The sequence below is a fragment of the Artibeus jamaicensis genome, unplaced genomic scaffold (genome assembly GCF_021234435.1).
Source record: "Artibeus jamaicensis isolate MK-2021 breed Jamaican fruit bat unplaced genomic scaffold, CSHL_Jam_final contig_3243, whole genome shotgun sequence".
Classification (NCBI taxonomy): Eukaryota; Metazoa; Chordata; class Mammalia; order Chiroptera; family Phyllostomidae; genus Artibeus; species Artibeus jamaicensis.
The window spans coordinates 1,996,547-2,020,137 of record NW_026521766.1 but is presented as its reverse complement, the minus strand read 5'-3'; the positions used below and the strand labels follow the sequence as shown (position 1 = coordinate 2,020,137).

The 23,591-nt window shown below is 39.5% G+C and overlaps 1 protein-coding gene across 2 annotated transcripts in view; it reads right to left on the bottom strand.

Annotated features, from left to right (window-relative positions):
• Positions 1 to 18,886: 18,886 nt before the first annotated feature.
• SLCO4C1 (solute carrier organic anion transporter family member 4C1) overlaps positions 18,887 to 23,591 on the bottom strand; it is a 56,681-nt gene continuing 51,976 nt past the window's right edge. For both annotated transcript variants that reach the window (XM_037142640.2, XM_037142641.2), the window contains exon 13: positions 18,887 to 21,993. In XM_037142640.2, coding sequence (XP_036998535.2) covers positions 21,830 to 21,993 — 164 coding nt within the window. In that variant the 3' untranslated portion in view covers positions 18,887 to 21,829. The remainder of the gene's footprint in view (positions 21,994 to 23,591) is intronic.

Below are 23,591 nucleotides of genomic sequence, written 5' to 3'. Positions count from 1 at the left end.
AAAAAAGAGCATTTACATTCATACCCTTATTAGTTGGATTAGGCGTCTCTGGAGCAGTTGCCACAGGGACTGCAGGATTGGGAGTCGCAGTCCATTCATACACAAAGCTCTCTAAACAACTAATTGATGATGTCCAGGCTCTGTCCAGTACCATTAGTGACATCCAAGACCAAGTAGACTCCCTAGCAGAAGTTGTCCTTCAAAACAGACGAGGTCTAGATTTACTTACTGCAGAACAGGGAGGTATCTGTTTGGCTTTACAGGAACACTGCTGCTTCTATGCCAACAAACCAGGCATCGTCCGAGACAAAACAGTTACAAGAAGACTTAGAAAAAAGAAGAAAAGAACTTTCCGAACACCCCCTTTGGGGTGGACTTAACGGAATTCTCCCCTACCCCCTTCCCCTCTTAGGACCTTTAGTTTCTATCACCCTCATCCTCTCTTTTGCCCCCTGGATTCTTAGACGTGTAACCAATTTAGCCAAAGACCAACTTAACAGTGTACTAGGAAGGCCTATTCAGGTGCACTATCAACAATTAGAAATGCTGAAACATGGAGCGGACTCTGAGCCGTGCAGCCGCTGGGGTGCTAGCCCACGATTCCTGCCAGGTTCCCCTCCTGCGGGAGCAGCATAACCCTCGAAGGTATGCTTCACAGCCAAGTAGCTGTGATAGACACCGCTGGGTGCAAGGCAAAGCACTGCAAGGAGAGGCCTGTACATACGGCCACTTCGAGTCTCCTGAGAGGTAAGCTGACTTGCAAAGAGGTTGGTACCCAACTCCTCTCCTCCCAAAAGGTACCCTAAAGCTCAGAATGAGCCCAGGAGGAGTCAGGCCTCTGCCTCCCCCAGCTGGTTAAAGTCTACCCTACCTACATTCTCCTCGCCCTCAAAGTAATAAAAAGGGGAGCAGATGTTGGGAACCTTACACCTGGCTTCTAGCTAAAAACATTGCATTGATTACAGGAACCTGTGCGCTCCACAAAGCCAATCGGCTACAGGTAAATGAGGTGTGCATGCGCTCCCCAAGCCAATCGGCTACAGGTACATGAGGTGTGCATGCGCTCTCCAAGCCAATCGGCTACAGGCACATGAGGTGTCCACGAGTACCAGTTGCACCCAAGTAATCAATAAGCGGGCCCTTCTTTGTCTCAAGCTAGCCAATAGCAAGCAACCTAATCTCCTTCCTCTCCCTCCCCCCCTATATATATACCCAGTTCAGAAAAATAAAGTTTGCAGCTTGATCAGAATCTTTTGTCTTGCTGCCATTCTTCGCGCCTCTTGTCCCCCCAACTCATTTGTTCTAGGTAGGTGGTCGAGCCCCAGTTGACTGCTCCGCGGGCCGGAGCACATTGTCCCTAAACCTTAGTTTTTAATCTTGCTGAATAAATTCTATTCTATTTTCAGAAATATTACCTGCAGGAAAGTCTGAGAACAAATGTTCAAAAACTGAAATTAAAACTGGGTTTTGCCCTGGCTGATGTAGCTCAGTGGATTGAGCGCGGGCCTGCGAACCAGACAATTGCGGTTCTATTCCCAGTCAGGGCACATACTGGGGTTGCAGGCCGGTTCCCTGCAGGCCAGTTCCCAGCAGGGGACCCATGAAAGGCAACCATACATTGATGTTTCTCTCCCTCTCTCCTTCCCTTCCCCTCTAAAGAAATAAAATCTTTAAAAAAAAAAACAACTGGGTTTTGATTTCAGTTAATTCAAAGTGACTGAAAACAAGGAAAATACTTTGTTGAAAGCTAGTATGTAACTTTACTTATTGTGTTCATTAACACAGACCCCACAATAACGTAGTCACTTGGTCAAATGACTTCTCCTTGTCTTTGTTTACCAGAAATGTTTTAATTGTTTGTAACTTAGCGATAACCTGAAATAACACTGCCACTGCCAAATTAGTCATGTTGAGGACAGCAAGTGTTGCTCTTCTAATCAATGTCACCCTTCTGGTCCCGGTGCCTGGGGTTTATGTGACTAGAGAAAATATGTTGTAATACAAGTATATCAGAAACTCACTAGCAGGAGGAAAGGGGAAAAGACTGTGAGGTCCTTTTTAGCTTATTCTTCCGGGTTATTAATTCTCATGGTATTATCTTAGCAATGTAATGAGCTTTTTTTTTATAATTGGTTTGATGTGGAAGCCTTGGGTATCTAGATATTAAATGAACTCAATGATGATTTTAGGTTATGTTTCATTTTCTCAGCCTTATAGCTTAATTCTGCTTATCACTAACAACAAAGAATGATTACTTTGATTTTTACAGTGCTTTACTGTACTTATGCAGAGATTTTTGAACAAAGATCATTGAAGTCCATAACTGTTAAGGCACAAATTGAGCTAAAATTTATCCCATGGGAATGACTCACAGAGCTTGCCTCTCTGACCAACTCCTGATTATTTTCATCCCATGAGCTGCCAGTATTTAGTTTTCAATTAAAAAAAATGTAAGGTTGTCGGGAGCCAACCAGCAGCCATCCCTTGACACAGTCGTGACAGATGAGATACATCTGCACAGCAGAGGCAGCTGTGGCTGGATTTCCTGTCTCTCTCTCCTTGCGTGTTTGTTTTTGTGATTAATAGGTGGTGGGATTTTTAGACACCTGCATTTCAGGCCCAATGATCCGCATAATTCCAATGAAGTTGTAGAAAATAATGTCTTTTTAAAAAAGATTTTATTTACTTATCTTTAGAGGGGAAAGGAAGGAGAGAGGGAGAGAATATCAATGTATGGTTGCCTCTCACTTGTCGCCTGCTGGGAACTGGCCTGCAACCCAGGCATGTGCCCTGACTGGGAATTGAACCGGAGACCCTTTGCTTCACAGGCCCGTGCTCAATCCACTGAGCTACACCAGCCAGAGAAAATAATTTCTTGGCCAGAGAACAAATTTCCCCCTTATGAGGTAGCCCCTGAATATCTAAAAGTTGTTAGAGTAACAACCCCTCCTCTACCTTGGACAGAAACAGAATTAGGTAAGAAAAGCAGGACATCAAAAGCTCTATTCATATAGCTGGCTCTAATTGTCTGACTAATGACTCTTCTGGTCAAAATAACCTTTGTTTAACATAACTTCATGCCATGCACCTGCTCCTTTAATGTTATGTATCAATCTCTATAAAAATAAAGCTTAAATCAAACCCTGGGAGTTCAGTCAGACCCACAGAGGCTGGCTGTTCTCTGGCATCCAACCGGGTGTCTGACTCTTCATTCGTTGCCTGCACTGTCCATCCTTTGGGGACCCTGAACCCTGCAGAGGCTGGACCCCAGCATAAGGTTGTGCTTCTGAACATAAAAATGAAGTGTTCTCTTCCTATGTATTTCTATTACTGAAATAGAAAATTTTCACATCTCAGAATTTGACTCCTTCTTTGAGAAAAAAAGAGGGAACATGTGTGTGTGTGACAGTGTGAGTTACCAATTCAACCGATTCCATAGCAAATGTATTTACACACTTCTGTGAAAATGCTAGAAAGCTCGGAGTCTGTGTATACATGATGTAAAACAAAAATTTGGCAATGGGTCAGAAGACATTGCATTTCCTTGAATAACTAAATTCTTCCTGTTTTAGCTAATTATTCTGACATCACGTGCACATAGGAGTGCACAATCAGCTTAATCTTCCATTTTTATCAAACTGTTTTTATCAAGTAATCAAACACTTTTATCAAGTAGTCAAAGTTATCTTTCTATATTTGTAGGTAAGTCACAAATTTCAGGGAGTCTTCAAATTATATGCTTCACTTTGAGATCTATCAGTTTCTGTTTATCTCTTTCATAAATACAGGGGAGGAATAGAGTGAAAGAAGATATGTGATGAAAGTGTAGTAGGGTGCAGCCATGAGAGGGGCCCCAAATAGGGATTTGGAATGGGGTCCAGAACTCAAGGTGTCCAGGAAATATCAGGAAAAAAATATATATACAAAATTCCCTTACCCCACAATGATACAGGGTGCAGCCAAAGGGGGCCCCCCAAAAAAAGATTTGGAGTGGTGTCCAGAATTCAAAGTGTATGGGAATAATGGAGAGACATATAAGATGTCCTCACCCCACCCCCACAGGTGTGAGTTGGGGGGGAAGGGACAGTTTTGCACAGCCACAGCCTTGCAGCTAATCCATGGCATTGTCTTTTAACATATCTATAGCCTCTGGCGGTCACTTGGATATGTTAAATGGCTGTGGCCAGGCTTGGAGCTAGGGGGATGAAGTCACTTCCCCCAAGATGTAACTGGGGGCAGGTCCCCCCAAGTTACAGCGCCTGCGTAGGGGCTTGGAGAAGATTGGCTCGAGGACATGGGATGATTACTGCCCAGACTAACGATGGCAGCCCAGTAAACTTGTATTAATACAGAATACTGGCAGGTGTAACTGATCTTGGGAGGAGTCGGAAATGGGGGTACAGAGGAAGATGGGTGCTGGGATTTAAGAGCCAGGCACGGCAGCCATTGAGAGAGAGCCATGCGGTTTCAGCAGAGTGAGGACCCCCTGTTGGTGAGGTGAAAGAGGGAGCCACACGGTTTTGGCAGGGTGTGGACCCCCTCTTTCCCAGGTGAAAGGGAAAAACCACGCAGCTTGGCCAGAATGGAGATCCCTGCAGCCAGGTGAAGAAGACAGCCACATGCTTTTGGTGGAGTGCGGACTCCTGCAGCTTTGGTAGAAGAGGCCCACGCGGCTTTGGGGTGCCCCCTTTGGCCGCGGGGCCTGAAAAGCAACAGGACTTTGACTGGAACTGGGTACAAAGGACTCTTGCCAGTGGACTATGAGAGGGTACCACAGTACTTTGGATTAACTCGAGATCCTGCACGGTGACACAGCTGACAGTGCCAGCGGCCTGCAACACAGACGTGTGCTCTTTTCCTGATTTACGGTACCCGGAGTTGGGACAGAGGGAGAAGGGAGCGCTGTGTGGGTGTAGGTGTACAACCTAAAGGACTTTGATATTTTAGTGGTGGCATTAGGCCTGAATAGCATTAAATAAACATTTTGTTTCCTTTTCACAAATCTCTGGCATTAAGAGATGTGTTTCCAATTGGCGGCGGACAGAAGGGCCCAGTAGATTTTAGTATTTTGGTTTTTGGGAGGGGCCCCTGTTGTACAGCAGTTTTGGGCATCCCTAGGTGGGCCAAATATTGTATTGCCCCTCCCTCGGACCACCTCCTCTTGTTCGGTAACAACAAGTCTGAACTGGGGGATGAGACACATGGAGCAGGGTCATCCAGAGCTGTTTTGAATAGCAACAGCTTTGCGGCTAACCTCTGGCATGGTCATTTAACATATCTATAACCTTTAACTGGTTTCATAGATATGTTAAATAGCTGTGGCCATGCTCTGAGCCAGGGGGATGGAAGTGACTTCCATGGAAGACGTAACTGGGAGGCAGCTCCACCTGGTTACAGTGCCTGTGTGAGAGCTTGGAGATGACTGGCTCCACGCCGTGGGGCCACACATGCCCCGACTCACAATGGCAGCCCAGTAAACCTAGAAGAATACAGGAATGCTGGCAGGTATAACTGACTATAGAAGGAGTCAGAAATGGGGCTCCAAAGGAAGACTGGCACAGGGATTTAAACCCAGGCTCTGAACCCATACCGAAAAGCAGAACCATGTGGCTTTGGCAGAGTGAGGACCCCATGGCTTTGGGGTGCTCCCTTTTGCGGCATGGCTTAGGCAGCAGGAAAGACTTTTCCTGGAAGAAAAAGGGTGAAGGGACTCTTGCTGGTGGGCCATGAGAAGGTGACACATGGCTTTGGATCAACTGGAGATTGTGGTGGTGATACAGGGTGCAGACAGGGGGGCCCCCAAAAAAAAGATTTGGAATGGTGTCCAGAATTCAAAGTGTATAGAAATATTGGAGAGACATATAAGATGTCCTCATCCCCCCCCCCCCCCCCACAGGGGGAAGAAAGAATGGAGCCAGGCCATTGAGAGCTATTTTGCATAGCAACAGTTTTGGAGCTAACCTCTGGAGGAATGGTTATTTAACATATCTATAACCTTTAACTGGTTTCATAGATATGTTAAATAGCAGTGGCCAAATTTGGGGCCAGAGAGATGGAACTAGAGGAGAAGGAACTAGCAGGGACTCAGGATGAGGACTCAGGATGTAACGAGGGGCTGCGCTCCTGAGTGGACTGGGACTCAGGATGTAACTAAGGGCTGCTCTCCTGAATGAGAAGTTTGTGGCAGGGACTCAAGATGAAACTAGCAGGGTCGGAGGATGGAACTTGGGGGACTCAGGATGGGAACTAAGGTCTGGACTCCTGAGTGAGAAGGGCTTGGACTGAGGAGGTAATGAGGGGCTGCGCCCCTGAGGGAGGGTGCCGCTGTGTGGGAGCTTGGAAAAGACTGGCTCCGAGACATGAAGGGTCCCCGCTTGGCCAGATGGAGAGAGAGCCACGCGGTTTCAGCAGTGAGGACCCCCTGTTGGTGGGGTGAAAGAGGGAGCCACGTGGTTTTGGCGGAGTGTGGACCCCCTCTTTCCCAGGTGAAAGGGAAAAACCACGCAGCTTGGCCAGAATGGAGATCCCTGCAGCCAGGTGAAGAAGACAGCCACATGCTTTTGGTGGAGTGCGGACTCCTGCAGCTTTGGTAGAAGAGGCCCACGCGGCTTTGGGGTGCCCCCTTTGGCCGCGGGGCCTGAAAAGCAAGAGAGACTTTGACTGGAACTGGGTACAAAGGACTCTTGCCAGTGGACCATGAGAGGGTACCACAGTACTTTGGATTAACTCGAGATCCTGTCTGCGCGGTGACTACAGCTGACGGTGCCACAGCTGACGGTGCCAGCGGCCTGCAACACAGACGTGTGCTCTTTTCCTGATTTACGGTACCCGGAGTTGGGACAGTGGGAGAAGGGAGCGCTGTGTGGGTGTAGGTGTATACCCTAAAGGACTTTGATATTTTAGTGCAGGCATTAGGCCTGAATAGCATTAAATAAACATTTTGTTTCCTTTTCACAAATCTCTGGCATTAAGAGATGTGTTTCCAATTGGCGGCGGACAGAAGGGCCCAGTAGATTTTAGTATTTTGGTTTTTGGGAGGGGCCCCTGTTGTACAGCAGTTTTGGGCATCCCTAGGTGGGCCAAATATTGTATTGCCCCTCCCTCGGACCACCTCCTCTTGTTCGGTAACAGTGGCAACACAGTTGATGCTGCCGGGAGCCTCAATCACAGACTTCTACTTCTTTTCCTGAGATATGGTACCCCAGACTGGGTAAGTGGGAGAAGAAAGGACTGTGTGAGCTTGTGGGCATTCTAAAGAACTTTAGTATTTTAATGAAGACTTTAAGTCATTACTCTAAGTCTGTATAGCTTTTAAATAAATAATTCATTTTCTTTTTACAAATCTCTGGCATTGGGAGACATCTTGCCTTTGGCAGCAGACATAACAAACCTAGTGTGGGGGAGCCCCTGGAGAAAAAGGTGGGGTCCTTTTGGTAATAGTATATCACACACCCCACCCCGGTCTGTTCTGTAACAAAAAGTATATCAAATTTAGGAACTTGTAACTGAAGGAAAATTTTAGACATTTCACTGAAAAACCCACAAAACCTTTTGAAAGTCAATGTTTTTTTTTCTTCCTGAAAATACTGTTTTACTAAGTGAATTAAGAGGGTTTTAACTGTAATTTAACCTTTATATATACACAGAGTTTGAAAAGAGTCTGAACCTCACTAGCCCCAAGGGAAGTGCAAATCCAAACCACAATGCGATACCATCTCACACCTGTTAGATGAGAATAACAAGTTTTTCAGAGGATGTAGAGAAAAGGAAGCCCTCATTCGCTGCTGGTGGGAACGTAAACTGGTCGAATGTAAACTGGTACATCTCTATGGAAAACAATGTGGAGCTTCCTAAAAAATTAAGAATAGAGCAACCATATGACCTAGCAATCCTTCTCCTGTGTATATACTTGAAAAATTTTAAAACACTTATTTATAAATATATATGTATCCCTGCAATGTTCATTGCAGCATTATTCTAGGTTGCCAAAACATGGAAACAATCTAACTGTCCTTCAATGGATGATTGGATAAAGAAGTGTTACAAGTATATAGCGGAATACTACTTGGCCATAAAAAATGATGAAATATTGTCATTTGCAATGAAATGAATGGATCTTGAAAGTGTCACACTAAGCGAAATGTCAGAGAGAAAAGAATAAGAACCATATGATTGCACTCATGTGGTATATAAAACAATAAGGAACAAGAACAAACTCATAGACACAGACAACAGTGTGGTGGTTACCAGAGGAAAAGGGTCTGGGCAGAGTGAAGAGCGGGAAAGGGGTCAAATACATGGTCACAGAAGGAGACTGGACTTTGGGTGGTGAACACACAATGCAGTATACAGATGATAGATCATAGAATTATACACATGAAACTTATATAATGTTATTGTGAGGCCCATAATGAGTCACTTCAGGAGGTGCCTCTGAGGTGTGCACATCGTTTGAGCCAAGGGCAACTGTAGCCTCCGGCTCAGAAGAAACTTGTTCCCCTCCCTACCTAGAAGAGCTTGGATTATGGTCCTTGCTCAGAAGAAATAATCAGAGATAAGTTATCTCTGATTATTTCTCAACTATATAAGATTTCTATTTACTAAACCTCTGATCTTTTTATAATCCTATAATGACCCTACGAAGTTCCCAAGGGGCTTTTCTAAGGTATCAGTATCATATCTATGAAATCAAATGACACGGTTTCAAAATGATCAAAATGACAAAGAAAGCTTTTTATCCTCTTATAATTTTTTATGTGCTAAAATCACTGGATGTCCTAAATTTATTGGATAGACCATATTTTATACTACCATGTGAGATTATTTAGTTTCTTGGCAACTGAAATACTCATGAAATTCATCTCCTGTGTCTGAGCAGAATAGCATTCAAACGTATTTAAAGACATTGGTCTGCTGCATTACATTTTAAATAATGGAAAGAATAGTGAATTAATCATAATATCCATACATTAGAAATCTATAGGTTGTTCAAAAAAGATTGCAAACTTGAGTCTAGGATTATATTTCAAATCATATTCTCAAGAATCATATTCTCAAACTGATGAGAGACTCAGATGGAAAAATTTTAGTTTCAGGTAATAGCTAATATGTTTAGCAATCAATGCATGTAAAAAGCTCTTGTTCCAGGAACTGAAGGTGTGACCTACCTTGACTCCAGGAGACCATAATCAGTTCCACCTTTGTGCCTCTGGAGGACCAAAAGTAATGAAGATGGTATCTGAGCCATTGCAGTCCAGGGTGAGACTCCTATGCCCAGGACACAGATGAAGACCCCTACCCAGGGCACAGATAAAAGAATGCTGCAGCTTATAAGATTAATTTTTCCCCTGCATTCCAAACCCCTTACCTACACTTTTCTTCTACTTATAAGAAGGGTTGGTTTAAAAATGGAATTTGTCCCTTAGGGTACAAACCCACCGTCTCAGATCGTTGGCCATCTGAATAAAGTGCCCATAAAGATTCAATTCCTGTCTATGCGTATTGGGTTTTTTAGGTGACAGGCAGCACGAATCCAGCTTTTCTGGTTTTAAAACTAAGACCAAAAGCTTGGAGAAATATAATTAAAAACAGAATCCCCGCCCAACAGAAAGAAGTTGTAAGTTTTCTAAAGAAAATACTCTAAGAAAGGGGAGAGAAGTCTCTTCCCTTATTTTCCACATGGAGAATTAAGCCTCTTATTTTAAATTTGCATTTGCCCTTATTTGTGTCATAATAAATTCACAAAGGCCCCATGGGATATTTAAATTTATTCAGAAAATACAACACCGGATACCTGTTCTCTGTACAAACTGTTGGCTTGAAGAATTCAGTCTTAACATTCTATTGTACCACATCTATTCCTGTAGATAATGTCATACCTTAGAAAAGCTGATTTCCATCAATCCCTCTGATGAAAAGTGCATACTTACAGAAATCAGCGTGGAATAGGAAACCAGGATGGCATCTGGAAGGTTCTGATTCTGAGGTTGAACAAGTTGTGCCCAAGTGGTGCACACATAAGTAACTGTAATTATTTAAGAATTAAATAAAAATATAACTTTTTTCAAGTTACATGTTCTTTTTTTCAAATGACTACTCACTTAAAAAATTATTATTTGTTAAAATTTTGGACCTAGCTAGTTAATAAACACAATTGTTAACCATTTCTTTGGGTCTAGATTTACTGTAAAAAAAATGGAGACACTAAGTTTGTTGTGAACTAAGAAAGTGTGGGAGCTCTGACTGATTGGCTCAGTGGATTGGGCATCATCCCACAGGCAGAAGGGTCACTGGTTTGATCACTGGTCACAGTACATGCCTGGGATTCATGCCAAGACCTGTTTGGAGGTGTGTGAGAGGCAGCCAATCAATGTTTCTCTCACACACTGGTCTTTCTCTTTCCCTTTCCCTTTCCCTCCTTCTAAAAGTAAGCAAATACAATCTTTGAAAAGAAACTTTTGGAACCCCTGCATTAGCACTTAATATCTGCAACACTACTGAGCAACACGGCAGTGGAGTGAACTCACCTCATTATGTGCCTCCTTTTCCTACAACTTTAATAATAGAAAGGTATTCGTTCTCTTCCACCCTCTGAGTTAAGTGTATATTCATTAGCATGGAAATGATTCTAAGATCATCTTTTTATCTAGGACTTATCAGAGATGGCACCAAATTTAGGTTTTATCTCCCCTATTCCTATCCCTGTGATTCTTGTCCTAGGAATAATAAAGCATATTATTCACATTTACATAAGCATGAGAATGAATCTGAAAATTTACTTTCCACCAAACTGGAGACATCCACCCAACAGAGGGCCAAAATTCCTGGGCCTGGCAACTCACTGAAAGTTGGGAAAATGCCCTGACTGTAACCACATCGACATCATCTCATTTTTTTTAACATGGCCTCTTCTCCTTTCTTTCCTGTTGATCCAAACTGACCTCATACAGTACCCTGACTCCTTCACACCACCACTTCCTTAATCATTAAGCCCTCAGGACAATGAGGTTCTGGTCAACATTGAACAATCTTAAGACAACGCCTTAGGTCTGTTGACCAAAGAGATGGTTTTAATCAAACTAGAGAGAACATCTAGGCCTCAGTTGTGTTTCAGCTCCAAGACAGAAAAGCTGTAAAACAGATGAGACTAGGCCATGCCCGATATACGGACCAGATGCACCTGATCACCTACACCTACCATTGCACCAACCAATCAGTACAGACCATGACCCTGACCATCATCCTAACTCCCTCAGCCACCACAGTTTTTTCCCCTCTGACACTCATACCCTAGAGGATATGGAGGAGCAAGGTTTTTGGGCATTATTAGCTGTCACTCCAGGTGTGGGCCACTTCCTGGAATAAACCCTTACTTTTTTTGTTGCAAACTCCTATTTGTGTCTTATTTGGCATTGATGTATGTGGGGAAAAAAACCCTTCATTCCAGCAACATGACAGCTCATTTCTTCATCAATTAAACAGTTGTTAATATATAAATCCAGCAGTTTTTTGACTAGTGAAGAGGAAATGACATTGGAAAAGTAAGTCTTCAGCTAGATAGGCATAGCCTATTGCATCTCCACTAAGGTTTCATGTTGTATACCCGAAATGTAGCTAATTACCTAAGCCGTAAAGAGAAAAGAATAAGGAAAGAAACAGAGAAAGGCAAAAAGGAGCTTTCCTGTATGCCATTGTATGTGTTTTCACTCTCTTATAAAAACTGGATTCATGAACCATCGTCAAAGAAGGTCATTCACTTTAACTGGGATGAAACACAATAGCAATGCAATTTTCTTAATCTCCGGTATGACTTTCCTTCCATGCACTACATTTCCATCCCTCATTTCTCTTGTCTCATTTCATGTCTTCTATTACAGCAGCTTTAATATGCTTACTCCCCAATCTCTTATTGGCCCACGTTCAAAGCATTTACTGCAAGTAATTAGCTTTAGTGTTCTGAGCCGGTTATCTCTGCTGTTCTCTTCACGGTGGTCTTTTACTAGTGTCTTCTTACGTCAGAATTTAAGAGCCAAAATAGGATCAATGTCTGTTAAGGACACCATGGCTTAGTTCTTCACAGTTTCTAGCAACTAATTGCTCTATTATATTCTTTTGATTAAAAGCACAAATCCACTGACAGATGTACTGTTTAATTAAAAAGTAATGGGGTAAGTCAGACTAAAACTTATGAAGGGCTATTATATTACAGATTTCCTAAATCCAAAATCAAATACCAAGCAACCACAAAGATATGCTGTATAAAATGCACTCAGAGAGATTGTAGGAAAAACTGAAATGAAACCAAAGAATTTGCACACCGCCCTTGACAAACAGCCCTCACATCCCACTCAGCTCCTTCCTGACTGGGGACCCCTGACCTCTCTTTCTTAGAACATTTAGAACCCTGGTCATTGTAAATTCTTTCTTTGCTCTTTTGACACGTAAGTATTTTTTAAAAGCAAGAAGTAAATATTTTTTACAACCTAGGAATGTCTCTCTGAGGTATTTGGGTACCATTCCTTTGAAATGTCGTCATCTGGGAGGACAGCACCCCTTCCCCAGCACCCTCCCCATGTCTGTGGAAAGGCAGGAGCCTGGTTTTCAATGGGTTCCATGCTCTGCTCTGCACTGTAAAACTACTTTCTGTCATGAAGATACGACAAAGTTTACTTTTCTTTTGTTTAAAGCCAGTTGGCAAACACAGTTGTCTTAAAACTCCCTACCTCTTAAAAAACAAACAAACAAACAAACAAAAAACCCAAACTGCCTTTTGTTTCTGTGGAGTTAAGATCAGATTTCAGACTGAATCTGAATGATTTCTGGTCTCTCTTACCTGTTTAAATTTGCCCAGTACAATTTTCTCTTTGACACTCTAACATCTGATAAAATTACTTTAAACATATTCAAAACCATCTATTTTACTTCATAGCTTTTCCCCAGGACTGGCTCTGACCCATCAACTGGCTATTGTGGAGCTGGGAAATCAGGATTAAGATAATAAGCATCTCCATTCTGAGCTTTTATCAACAAGTGATTCATATTTCAGATTACTAAATTATCATGCTTTCATGAAAGAAATGTTTGAAAATAAAATTAAGCCAATAAATTAAATTTTGCGTTTTATCACTTGATTTTTCCCTAATTCACTTATTTCTTGGGTATGTATAGAAAACAGAGAAATAAAAATTCAGTCTATATCTAGACTTGACATTCTGTTAACTCTGCTTTCATAAAGCTATAACCCAATACATATTTATTGGAGAGATTTAAAACTATGTTTATCTGTTATCCTTTCCTTGAAATTATAGCCATTATATACAATATTTGTTGCTAGTTTACAGCTTATTGTCAAGATAGAGATTGTTTATGGATTTAGAATAGGATTTCTTGTGGGTTTAGAATGCAAAGGCAGAGAGAGTCTAGGAGTCAGCTGGGTACAGCCAGTAATCAAAATGGAGAAAACAAGAGAAGAAAGGAGGCCAGCCTGGGGGAGGCAGGGTAGATGGTGAAGTTCAGTTGCTCACAAGGAGAGTTGGTGATAAAACTATGACTTAGTTCAAGGGAGAGCTCCGCTGTACATATTCTGAGCATGGGGAGGCTGACTGAGACTGTGAAGTTGGGCATTTAGAAAGGATTAGGGGAGAGAGCAAATTTTCTAGAAAAGGGAGAACCTTAAACTCTCTAGATGTGAAAGAGGAAGGGAGAAGAGATGAATATGTTCTACAGAGCAGGGAAATTAACTCAACAGGCTGCTGAGGAAGACTATCAGAGGGATTCAAATGGAATAAAGGTAAAAAGATTACCTTTATAACTGAAGAAGCTCTTTTCCACAGAGATGGTACAGAATAGACAAATATTAATTTGTAAACAGGGTATAAAGAGACATAAACAGAAGCTGAAAAAGTCCTATTTAATGTCTCTCTCTCTTCTGTAAAGCAAAAAACAGTATCTATCACCTGCAGAACATGAGGTCGGGGCCCATACTCAGGGCTTCTATGTGTTTGTTCCACTGTGGACCTGGCTCTCACTATACTGGTCTGGGCACAAAGCTGTGCAAGTTCTTTGTGGTAGGACATTGCTTTGTAACATTCCGTCAATCCACTGCTTTCTAAATCACGAACACAGCTGTCGCTCCACTGCATAAAAATTCTAGATAGAGTTGTCGAGTCACTCCCATTTGTACATTCTGGTAACAATTTGAACACTCCGTATTATATTTCTTTACAGATGTACTGACTGTAAGTGCTGGCTTGGGAGGAGCAGTGAGAGTAAGATCTATATTTCTGTGTTATCAGCTGTGCTTGACACTAAACGCCTTTACATACAAAGCCTGGTGATAAAATTGAACTATATTTTAATATAATTGATTAGCCACCATTATGTTTACAAAAGTCCATGAGACCCTGAAGAATACAGACAAAGGGCCTTGCAATGCCCTCTTCCACACAATTTTTGAAGCTCAACACAGCTCCTGGCACTAAGTAAAAAGCTAATAAGTGTTTCTGGAAGCTGAATGTTTTGACGTTTATTTAAATCTTGAATTGTTTTACTTGCTAACTCTTCACACTGAGGTGTTGCTTCACCAGTTAGATGCTGAGGTTCTGAGGACAGTAGCTCTAGTCACGGCACTGCACATTAAAGCCCCAATTGGATTAAAAAGAAATTTTGAGAGACACGGTCTTGCAAGAAAACTACAGAATCTAATGCATTTCCTGCTACTCAAAAACAGTTTGAGAACTATGAACACACTTGTATGTAATAAATATGAGTACATATTATCTATATCCTCAGATTCATTTTTAAAAATTCTATTTTCAAGTGGTTTTATAGCTACCAATGGCAGAAAATCCTAGTATGAGGGTAAAATAATAATAAAAATGTGGGTATGCACAGAATTCATTCTTGCCAATGGAGAGACAACTTGGTCAAAATTTAGAAATTTATTATTTTTGCTATTTCTTTTCTGTGCTTTATAAGGATAAAATACTTTTAATGGAAGATAATTTAAGTAGTTATTTGGTGTTTAAAATAAAATACAAAGTACCTAAAATTCTCTCTTGGTCAATATCTGGCAGAAAAACCCATGAAAGAAGTAATCTGTGCCATTCTATTTCAAAAAAAGAAAAAAAGTAGAAATAGTAAAATTCACCCAGCAAATACTTCTTGTTAGTCCCTGAATAATTTTCCTTTATCAGGAAATCTATCTAATTATCTGAAAAAAAGAAAAGAGTTCTGGGAAAATCACTAGAAGGATAGAAATAATGATTATTTAAAATGGGAATAAAATATTTACCAAGGAGCCAGAAATACTCTTCTGTTAAGAAACTGTACAGGGTCTGAAAGCAAAGCATCTTTTTTGTAGTAGTAAGACCACCACCACCTGCTGGTAAAAATATAAATTGCAAACCTGGAAAAATAAAGAATTTAAATTCGATTATTCTTGTAACCAGCATATTTTATATCGAGTGACTCAAATTTTCTAACTATAACTTTATGAAATATAATTTTAGGATTAAAAGCAATATTGGATAATCTCCACAATTAAAAGTTGTGGGGGGGTTGTTTGTTTGTTTTTTGGTTTGCATTTTTCTTTTAAATCTATGTAACTTATTCTCAGTGTGTTCCAGTGAAAAAAAAAGCCCAAACTTTAGAACCACACATACTTGAATTCAAGTTCTAGTTCTGACACTTACTAGCTTTTTGGCCTTGAAAATTTAATTCCCCTGGGCTTTAGTTGTCTCTTATGTGAGATAATTGTTAATATTAGAGGGATTATAAAACGTGCAATAATCTAGCACATTTCCTCACACCCGATAGATAAGCAATAACTGATATTTTCAATGAGCAATAACAGCCTCATTTTCACTAGGATTGCCTGAATTTGCTATATTTTTAAGTGTTTTCATGAGCAGTATTAGCCAACAAGTTTTGCTACTTATAACTTTCAGACTTTCAAATTGCTTGGCAAAGACATATCATTATCATTACACCATTTATTTATATGTATAAAAGGAGAGCCAGTAAGAGATTGACTCTAAGCCAAGGCAAAAGCAGGACATACAGTATACAAGACAAGAAAAAGAGAAGAAAATTGGGTATATTTGATACAGTGATTTATCTTTCCCTTTCCTTGGGTAAGCTTCTGCTTTGCTGACTACCAGCAAAGAGACTAGTCGCAGTATTCTGCCATTGGGAAGCCAGACGAGTCCGTGTTTCCCTATTCTTTGGCAGATCCGAAGAGCATAGTGGGGGAACACGTGCCAGGATGTCTTTTATGTCTGTCAGTGTGTTAAGCATCTCCACTTAATTGTGTCAAATCTGCTCCGTTTTCCTCTACCGGAATTTCTCATACTATTGCTACACGATGCCATACACTCAACCCTGTTCTTGGATCTCTCTGTGAAATAATCTGCAGTGAATGTTAATGCCCAAATTACTACAGAAGTGACTTGTTCATACACGAAAAGAAGGAAGTTATTAAGTGCAGTTCTCCAAGTTTTTATTTCTGAAAGGAAGAGCCTTGGGAAAACTTTGGAAACAAGTACGTTTCTCTCCATTGCTTTCCAACTTTCTTCCCCAGCTCACCTAACTCTGCCCCAGACAGCACATGCTTTCATGTTTTCGGGAGCCCCCAAATTAGCAAATTATTCCTTTTCTGTCCTTTGCTTTCAAACCAAACTTTTATTCTCTTAGAGATCAAATTGGAAATTAAAAAAAATAAATCACAGTCAAAATGTGATTTACGACCTTGGCCTCAACTTCTTCAAACCCTTTCCATCTAACCCTGAGTTCACTTTAGAGTCATCTAGGAAATTTTGAAAAAGTGAATTTCATTGGTCCTGGTTGGGAGTTGACTAATTTTTAAAGCTCTGTAGGTGACTTTATTTTGAGGATTGTTGGCAATCACTCAATCCAAACTCTAATTAATCATTTTCAGAAAGTTAAGGAATTCTTATCATGGGTTAGAGAGAACTATACTAAAATCACAGTGTTTATATTTTTGAATAAGTAAAAGGATGCAAAGATAGTAACATAACTAGAAAGAGTGGAACTCAGGTAAACCCCCTTATCCATTGTACACCCCCTTCAGATCCATTCTGTACAATATTAACTCCACCCCCTTGCCAACATTCTTGGAAAGACTCCATAGGTACCAGGCCATTTTTAACTATCAGAAAGGTCTCAATTCTGTCAAGCCCCAAGTTAGAACTGACTTGTAGAGAAGGATCTTACTAAGGGAAGGGATAGTAAACTCAATAGTCCTCATCTCCTGTATTCTCCTGCAGGGGAGTGGGAGAGAGGAAAAAACCTGACATTACCAGGACCCATGTTCTTTTCTCTCAACAACTCCTGGATGACCTCCATGCCCGCCTTTCTGGCAGGCCCCCCCAAAAAGCTGCCCTAATTAGGAGATACAATTGTCGGTCAACAGTGGTGGCTGAAGTGATCTGATCCCAGACAGGTGGATGCTCCCTTGAGCTGATTTCTTACAGACTTAGTTCCTGCCTCTAAGGTTATTCTTCCACTGTTGATGGGATTACATCCTGATAAATTCATTGTAAATTTCAAACATCCTAAATCAAAAAGGTGCATTTAATACACCCAATTTCCTGGACTACCTTAAACATGTTCAGAACATTTACAGTAGCCTAAAGTTGGGCAAAATCATCTAACACAAAACCCATTTTATAAAAAAAAGTGTTGAATAGCTCATGTAATTCATTGACTACTGCATCGCAAGTGAAAAACCAAATGGTCGTAGGGGTGGGTACTCACCATTAACATTCACAGCTGCAAGTGCACCGGGCTGAACAATGTTGGAAACACTGAAGTAAAACAAAAAGCGCTGGCCACTCAGCACGCTGTGGAGTACCAGCTGTTTACTCCGCAGATCGCCTGGCTGACTGGGACGAGCCGCTTGTTGTCCCTGCCCAGCATCGCGAGAGTGTCACACTGGACAGCACCACCCTGGGAAAGGATCAAAATGCAAAGTATGGTTTCTACTCAATGTTTATTGCTTTCCCACCATCATAAAATTGAAAAATCACAAGTCAAACCATTCTAAGTCAGGGACCCTCTGTCAGACCTCACAGCAGGCAGCCCTGTGGCTCAGTACCTACCATCAAGACTTGCTCAAGAATGTCATGTTCTTGGCTTCTCAAGGCATGGGCAATTCCTGTCTTCAGGTAAGAGCGGCTACTCCTCTAAGGCTTCCTCTGTATTGTGGTACCTAGGCCTAAGCCAGGAACCCAATTCTGTGTTCCTTTCTTCCCTCAAAATGTCAGTGTACATTCTTCAGTCTGATGGGACTGAATTCAGCAAGCATCCAATTTAGGGAGGAGATATCAAGATCCTTTCTTAGAAACATCCTTATCCCTAGCATGATTCCCAGAGATGTTCTTTAAAAACAACAAAACAAAACATTGTTTGTAATATTATTTCCTCTTTACAAGTCAATTCTATTGGGGCATGATTTACTTATAGCAAAAACACCTTATTTTAATATGTACAGTTCAACAATTAATAAAAAAAAAACACTGACGTTGCTCACACAGGAAATAGTCCTACCATGCCCTTTTGCTGATTTTCTCCAATGCTAATTTCCTGGGGTAGATAATTGCTCTATGGACCATGTAAAATGTTAACATTGGGGGGAGGGAGCCTAGGAAAGCTTATAGGAAAGTTCTTTGTACTTTAAAGAAAGTTTTTATAAGTATAAAACTATTACAAAACAAAGTTTCAAAAATTCAGACAAGCTGACTTTAAAAAGAAGAAATTGGGGTGTCAATTATTGAGGGCAGTTTTTATAGAATAAATTAATTGTAGCTAAAACACGAATATGTTCTGATCCAATGTACTAATTCAATTTTTAAAATATAGCCTTTTATTTACTTTCGATCACTCACATATAATGTATAAGTTCATGTTTATTGATTGGGCACACACAAAAAAGACCGGAGGAGACTGAATGTGTTGTAGTGAGGGGCAAAAAAACATTACATCTCAAATTAATGTCCAATCTGATCCCTTTAAATCTATTATATGATTTTGATAACCCGATGAATTAAATATAACTTTTCCAAAACACTACTTTCGCAGTGTCAGGTATTTCACAACCCACCATCTGTAACATGTATCCTGCTCATATGAATATTACATATCCATCTTTCATACATGAAAACTATTGTGTGGAGAATTTTTGTATGCATTTCATAAAGTATGTGGTTTGTATTGAGGTATACATCTGTTGAGAAAACAGAAATCACCAGATTAACTAAATTACATTGAACAAGTTCAAGAGTACTCTGGTTTTCCCTCTCCCACCATCATTTGTGTATGTAGTCATAAACAGATCAATCATTTCGAAATCCATACCATTTAAGAAGGTTAAACACACAAAAATCTATTATAAAGTCTGAGTTTAAGGAAGGCATAATTATACATTTTGCATAATTGTTCACAATTTAAAAATCTGGAAAGAAAATAGAGCTAAAATTTTATGTATATTTTCCTCCAATTTACAGAGCTAAATCACCTGTATACAGTTTTCTCCCTGTATAAGTTTTACATGTGGATTTCTTACAGTAAGAAAATCTAAATGTTAAAAAATGTTAAAAATAAGACATATGCAGTTAATTGCATTCAAAAATCACCACACTTGTAGATTCAAGCTTATTTAAAAAATCATTATAAATTGTGAAAAACACAAATTATGAAAAATTGTGTTTTAAAAGTAGCATAATACCAACCCACGTCATCTAGGTAAACCCAAAAGTATAAACAACATTTATAAATTACAGTAGTGTCTATACTGCCCTATCATGAAAGGAGGTATTCTCTGTAAATATGTATATTATAAATAAGAGACTGATGTCCTTCAAGTGCCAAAATCTTTACTTTGATGATTACTAAAACGTTTGTAAAATGTATCACGAAATAAGTACCCAGAATACAATAAAATCCTTGACAACTAAAACCATTAAGTATGCCAATTATTTAGTGACTTGTTCATCCAACTATTTTTATGTGTGGAGTTACTTTTTTTTCTTTTCTTAATTAAGTGGCCTTAGAAGAATGTTTTCATAGTTATTCTGTTCCCTCTCTTGCTGTGGTTTCACATCACTATCAATGAGTTCCTCAGAATTTGCCGTTTTTTTACATCTAGACAATTTTTCTATTCAATTCCCTGCTTCCACACAGACACAGAAAGCCTGAACTCTCCTCTTGGTTGGCTCCCACAGGGAGCAGCACCGAAATGTGCCGGGTCGAGGGGAAGGGAGGTTGACTCTGATAGAGGTATTGTGTGTTCCCTGCTACCTTGCACTGAGTCTTTGGTTGCTGTGAATTTCCTGCTTCTCCAGTTCCTGGGTTTTGACTATACATTGAGCTTCAGCCTCTGATTTCTCTATGCTCTTGGTTTGTTTTTCTGTCTCTCTGATTCCTACCCTCTGCTCTCCTCTAATTCTCTCATAGTCAGGTGTGCTTGCTTGCCTAACTCTAATTCATTCCTTTCTGTATTTTAATTAATAAATGCTACTAGTTTCTTGAACCACCATTGGCCACAGATTACCATGGAATATAATCTGCACATTCTGTGAATTAGCAGTGCGTCTGATCCTGGTTTCCTATCACACCTTTACTCTCAGTTTGTTATTCTGATCACAGTGTACGCAACACACTGTTTGTAAAAAAGCTAACCTTATTAAATTAGCAACTTCATTCCACAAAAATGTCAAATGGGTGGGAATGAACATTTTCTTAATCGGTAAAATTCTTGACCAGGCAGAAGTCAATTTTGATGATGTTCATTGATCTATTTTCTCCACATTCTGCGTAGACAAAGTTGGCCGAAGTCTGATCTGAATAAACAGTGTTGTAATATCAGACAACTGCAGCATTTTATCTCTCAGATAAATGGATCAGTTGAAGAATGTGTTTCAATCAAACAATAATAGGACATCCTAACTTATAAGCACAGCACAATTTTAGTGCTAGAAGGAATGTACTAATCAGTTTTTTAAATGATAAAAATAAAAGTACTATCTAAACATTAATCATTCATTAAAATTCTTTTCAAAGAAATAAATAAAATGCACCTATCATGAAAAAAGTCTCTTTGTGTCTAATTGGCACTTTTCTTTGCTGGAGCTGGTGCTTTCCTCTAGAAGATATGTAACTGAACAACACTATCACGGATTCACATAAAGGGGTTCAGTGTTATGAACCAGCAATATTAACAAATTACCTCCTGGACTTTTTGAGTTAAAATGCAAATAAGTGTACAATGCTGATATTTCTAAATTCACTATATACTAGGACACAGAGAAGGTAATTAACATATATCCTAATAGTTCTTTACATTTCTGTGATAAAAAACATATTAGTATACGCAAATTGAAAAAAATATTATTTAGCTGGTTTTAAATTCATGAGATTTCAATAATAGTATTTGAAACTCATTACACATGAATTTAATTAAATTCGTACACATAAGTTTTAACTAATTATTAGCTTTTTTCTCTGGCTTAGTTTATATTAGTTGGGAATTTCATACCAAGACAATGAGAATTCACTGTGTGTGTGTGTGTGTGTGTGTGTGTGTTGAAGCTTTTGGTGGATTTTGAAGGCACAGGTCTGTTTCTTATATTAAAACAAAACAAGTTAAAGTCCATAAATATACAGAAATATACAGAAAAACACACTGAATTATCAAACACCCATTTTTAAAAACGATTGTCCGTATTGAGAACATAATGCTGTGAGGGCAATGTACATCCTCCTAAGTGGAGGCCAGTTTCCCAGCTGCCAGACAGTCTCCCCATTTTCTCCGTCACCCTTCATCATTCCCTGCTGTGTTGAAGTCACACTCCACTGAGTCAGCAGTCGCAGCTTTGTTCAAATTTTGAAATGATACATCTGTGTCTAACGGTGGTGGTTTATACAAAAAGATTGCAAGTCCATTGAAGAAAATGGTGATAATTTTACAAGTAACACCTAAATATAAAAAGAAAAATCAGTCATACATTTGGGCCTTTAATGACTAAAGAAACCAATTCTCATTAAGAAATTCTTCACAACTAGGAACTCTACATTAAAGAGAAATGTATAAGCATTGTAATTATATGTTTCATTTTTTATTTTACCCTCACTGGAGGATGTTTTTATTGATTTTTAGAGAGAAGAACGGGGGGAGAAAGACATAAACATAATATCCATGTGATAGTGAAAGAAACATCATCAATGGTTGCTTTTCTTACATGTCCCGACCGGGACCAAATCCGCAACCTAGGTGTGCTGACGAGAACAGAACCCACAGCCTTTTGGTGAAAGGGACGGCACTGCAACCAGCGGAGACAGCAGGCCAGGGCAAGTCATATGTTTTGAATGTTTAGAACTTTAGGAAGAATGGTGATATTGCTCAATAAAAATCTTGTAGGCATTTCAATGAACTAGGCTATATTATTTGTCTGAACAATAAAAATATACAATTAGTTTATTCTTGTTTATAATTGTACATTGCTGCAAAATAAGTATTCTATACAATGAAGTAAATTCATGTTCCATACCTAACTTTACTAACAATCCCATACCTATAAAAAATTACAAGCAACCAAGTCAATGACAAAGGAAAACAGCTTACAACATCCTTGAACCTGAAATAAAGTTACAGAATTTTCATGTTCATGATGGAAAAACAACGCTAATAATGAAAAAGCTTTGAAGTTCTTAGGAGAAAGCCCCTGTGAGAATATATCACATTTAATACTTAACCAAATTTACTTTTAAGTTATCAACTAAAAATATACAACATTGAGATTCACTTCACCAGCTTGATTTGTTTTCAAACAACTTGGAATCTGAGATCAGCTCAACAAAGAGTAGCGAGAGCTGACCACCACACAGGCAACTCAGTTCCAGTCAGACCAGCGACCTGGCCTCACCACCAAGTTTTTGCAATGTAGCTACTTTGTGTTAATCATTAATATTTTACTCAAAATGTGTCTTTGAAAAACAAGAATGCTCAAGACACTAAGTATTTCTATGTTTATAGGAAGATTAATTACATAAGCGCTACTGTTACAATGATTTTGAAAAGTTTACAGGTATATATGTTTCAGGGGGAAAAATTCTCACATTCACCACAGTAGGAAAAGGGACAATTCATTACCTATATATTTTGGTGAAGCAGTACAAACATTATGAATTAAAATTTTAAATATAAAAACATATTAAATAAAAACATTTTTAGCAGGAAAAAGTGGTAAGAAGATTAATTTTTCCTATTCTGGTCAGTATTTACTCTCCCATTTTTTAAATTTATGTACTTCTTTCTTCATTGGACATCTTATTACTCTGTCATCATAAATTCAGACAGCACACTCTGAGTTTAAAGACATGGAAGAGCAATAAGCTATCATGATACATGTGCCAAAGTAATTGTGATCACAATTGCAATGAAAATTACACATCATACAAATATATATATATATTTCTATCTAGGATTTCTGTTTTAAAATATTCTAATTTCTTAGGTTGTTTTAAAATTTTTATCTTACTCTCACAAGATGGATGCATTACTCTGCTTCCTTAAT